Below are 3,559 nucleotides of genomic sequence, written 5' to 3'. Positions count from 1 at the left end.
CGGTTAAGGAAGGGAGCGAGTTGCAGCGCACCTGCATGAATGATTGCTCTTTGCTCCGACGACAGCCTAGCTAACGACGCGGTGCGTGAGGGGAGAGGGACCTTGCTATGCTAGCACCGAGATCTGAGATCTCGGCGTCACTAGCTAGGTGTAGGTGTGATCCATCGATGGGTCGGGGGTCGCTGTCGCCGCCGTCGTTCGTTCACCGCACGTACACGCTCACACAGTGCAGGATTCCTGCTGCAACTGTTGGTTTTCCGTCAACGCGCGTGCACTGGATGTGGTCGTTCCCCCATCATCATCCAGATCGCATCACTTGTTTTCCACGGCCCGTTCTGATTCTGACCACACACTGCTGCCTCTCCTCTCCTGCAGCCGGTACGTACGCTACAGTCGTGGAACACGAAGCACAGCGCGCATGCATTGAACAGAAGAGAGCGGAGATGCTTGTTTATATTAGATAGTAGTGTTATTACAGACAGACAGAGAGAGAGAGAGATGAGGGTAACAACTATAGATGGATCGACTCTATTGTAACATGATGAGGTCAGACATCCCAACCCGGTCGCCGCCGCAGGATGATGGGGTACCCTTTGAGGGTGCGGGTGGTGGGGAAGAAGACGACCCTGTCCTCCTCAGCCTCTTCCCAGCTGCAGCACACATCATCCATCCATTCATTGTTTTCCAAGTACGAGGCACCAATTAATACAATACAATACAATCCAATCACGCGGGCAATTACCTGAAGCGCGTCACCAGACGGTGGAGGAAAACGGAGACCACCACGCGGGCAAGCTCGTGGCCCGGGCACAGGCGAGGCCCCCCGCCGAAGGGAGTGAACACGCTGCCCCCCTGCTGCGCGTCCTGGCCTACTACTCGTACTCCCTCCTTCTTGCTCTGCTGCCATCTCCAGGGGTCGAAGGCGCGAGCGTTCTCGTAGTGCTCGGGGCTCAGGTGCACGGCTCGGAACGACGCGAAGATTCTGCAGCCCTTTGGGATAACGTAATCTGACGAACACGAACGAGACGGGGTATGCTGTTATAGACGAACGGACGGACGGACGAACCAATGTCCCAGCTGGTACCAAAGCTTGAAGACGACGATAGAAACACCTTTGAAATGGATGTCGGCGTTCGCCCGCCTGAACACCCCGCTGATCAAGTTAGCCACGCGCAGCGTCTCACTGATCACCTGCAAATAATAAAAAAAAAAGAACGGGCGTGCTAGCTCAGATGTTTGTTCTTTTCGAATTCAGGAGGGAGATCGCGAGATGACGCCGGTAGAGCAGGGAGGGGATCCGAAGAAATTTGACAGGGAGTTAGTTAGTTACGCATTGTGTAAACGGCATCGACTTGTAATCGCTCCATTGCAGAGGCTGCTCGTCCTTGCCTTTCCTGTGTCTGATGCTGTCGTGCTCTTCCTGCAAAAAAAAAAAAATGCAGAAGAAACCATTTGGGAGAGTACTGGAAAAAATAAACAAAGATTTTGGATCCTGTCCCACTATGACGCTGCTACTATAATAAGGGTGTACAGAGATATATAGGGGGCATCAGCACCCTATCGAATTGCGGGATGTTTATAGAGAATCAACCAGGCAAATTGCCAATCAAATCTCCCATGATTCTTAGCCATAGTACCTTGAGCTGCGCCAGTGCAGTGGGCGTCTCGGTGAGGAACTTGACGGCGAGCGTCATGAGCACGGAGGTGGTCTCGTAGCCAGCCACCAGCAGAGACAGGCAGAAATCCACCATCTCCTCTACCGAGAAGCTCCCACCCTCTGCTTCCAGAAGCTCCTCCACCATGTCCTTCTTCTCCCCATTTCTACCGGCGCCAGGGCCAGTTCCGGCCTCCTCGCCCATCCTCTTCCTTATCACCTCCCGAAGAGCTCCAGCCACATTCTTCCTCGCCTGAATCGAACAAACAAAAAAAAAACACTATATAGTAGGATGGACGGAAAATGGGGACAAGAGGAAAGGCAGAGGGGCGAGCACCTTGAGGGCCTGGCCGTAGGCGGTGAAAGGGAGGAGGTAGGCGAATGGGAAGGGGATGGAGAAGAAGCCGTCGACGAGCTTGACGTACTCGCGGCGGAGGCTCTCGGTCCAGGGCCCGGGCTCGATGCTGACGAGCTGCCAGACGGTGAGGTTGAAGGTGATCTTCTTGGCCTCGTCGAGGAGGCGGACGACGGCGGCGGGGCCGGCGCCGGCGCCTGGCCGGCCCCAGTCCCGCACGGTGGCGAGGACGAGGCGGTCGATGTGCGCCAGCAGCGGCGGCGAGGCCGGGCGGCCGAGGCGGGCGAGCGTGAGCGAGTGGAGGCGCTTGTGCGCGGGGCCGGCGGTGAGGAGCAGCGAGCGCGGGCCCAGCAGCGTGGCGATGGACGACGGGTAGCTGCAGCTGACGGCGCGGCCCTCGGCGGCCAGGAGCAGGCGGTTGAAGGCCGGGTCCGCGGAGAACACGGTGCGCTCGCCGAACACGTGCGTCGTGAACACCCCGCTGCCGTGCCGCGCCACGCGCTCGTCGATGAACGGCTCCGGGTTCGGCGTCTTGTACGCCGCGATGAGGCGCAGCGTCTCCCCGATGAGCGGCAGCCCCGTGCTGCCCGGCGGCAGCCGCCCCGGCCTCGCCGCCGACCGCCAGGCCAGGAGCAGCCACCCGAGCGCCGCGCCCAGCAGGGCGGCCGCCGCGGCCAGGAGGAGCAGCGGCAGCGGCGGCGGCGTTCCGCCCGCGTCCATGGGTTGGTTGGTTGGCTGCGGGGTGGCTCGTGCGCGTGTCCGGGAGTGACTGAGATTGAGACGATGCGGCTGCCAGAGATAGAGGAGATTCTTTGATACCACCAGACGTTGGTGGGCGGTATTTATATATAGGCTTCTCTGCTAATAAATTTTGGCAATTTAATATTAGGTTTGTTGGGATAAAGTATATAGAAACTGTTTTTTTATTACTTTGGTCCAAAAGGGAATGTATGGCACGGCTTGGCGAGCATGCTGCTGAAAAGGGGGTCTTATTTTCACTTTTACAAAAAGAATAAAAAACCCGAAACCATGTGAAGGATAAGTTTAGTACTGTAAAGAGGATAGAGAACAGGGACCCACTTGAATCCTCATTCCAAGGCCATTCGCACTGCAATTCAAGTTATGTCATATCAATCTAGAATTTTATCCCATAAGACTCTCATATTTTAGGAAACTATTTTATAAGTCTCTTCATTAAATTGTATGGCATATCATTCTTTTTTACTTACATGGCATGTCATTTAATTTAAATGAAACTCTTATGAAATGCTCATTGAAAATGGCCCAATTGAGGTTTTTTAGAGCTATGCTATATGATTCTCTATGTACCAAAACTGATTTTTATTAGAGGATTCTCCAGCAAGAGTAAATCTATTTGATGAAAAATATTTGAAAAATAGTCTGTAAAGTGATTTCTAAGGGATCGAAGAGTGAGGAGTAGGCTGAAAATGGTGGAGAGCAGATTTTTTTCTGCTCCCACTCTTTAGTACAAAACGAAGACTAGATACAATTCACTTGAATTTATTTATAGGATTCTATGCTAATAAATT

General features: G+C 54.0%; 1 protein-coding gene across 1 annotated transcript; it reads right to left on the bottom strand.

Annotated features, from left to right (window-relative positions):
• Positions 1–423: 423 nt before the first annotated feature.
• Positions 424–2,856, bottom strand: LOC103647105 (cytochrome P450 90A4). The gene is made up of 6 exons (XM_020548419.1): positions 1,992–2,856; positions 1,638–1,907; positions 1,331–1,420; positions 1,113–1,191; positions 743–1,007; positions 424–650 (listed from the first exon to the last, which is right to left on the bottom strand). Exons 1-6 carry the CDS (start codon positions 2,727–2,729, stop codon positions 548–550), a joined length of 1,545 nt encoding a protein of 514 aa, XP_020404008.1. The 5' UTR covers positions 2,730–2,856; the 3' UTR covers positions 424–547.
• Positions 2,857–3,559: the final 703 nt, after the last annotated feature.

Source organism: Zea mays, chromosome 2 (genome assembly GCF_902167145.1).
Source record: "Zea mays cultivar B73 chromosome 2, Zm-B73-REFERENCE-NAM-5.0, whole genome shotgun sequence".
Lineage (NCBI taxonomy): Eukaryota > Viridiplantae > Streptophyta > Magnoliopsida > Poales > Poaceae > Zea > Zea mays.
Note: the sequence above shows the minus strand (reverse complement) of the source record. Positions and strands in the feature narration are given on the sequence as shown.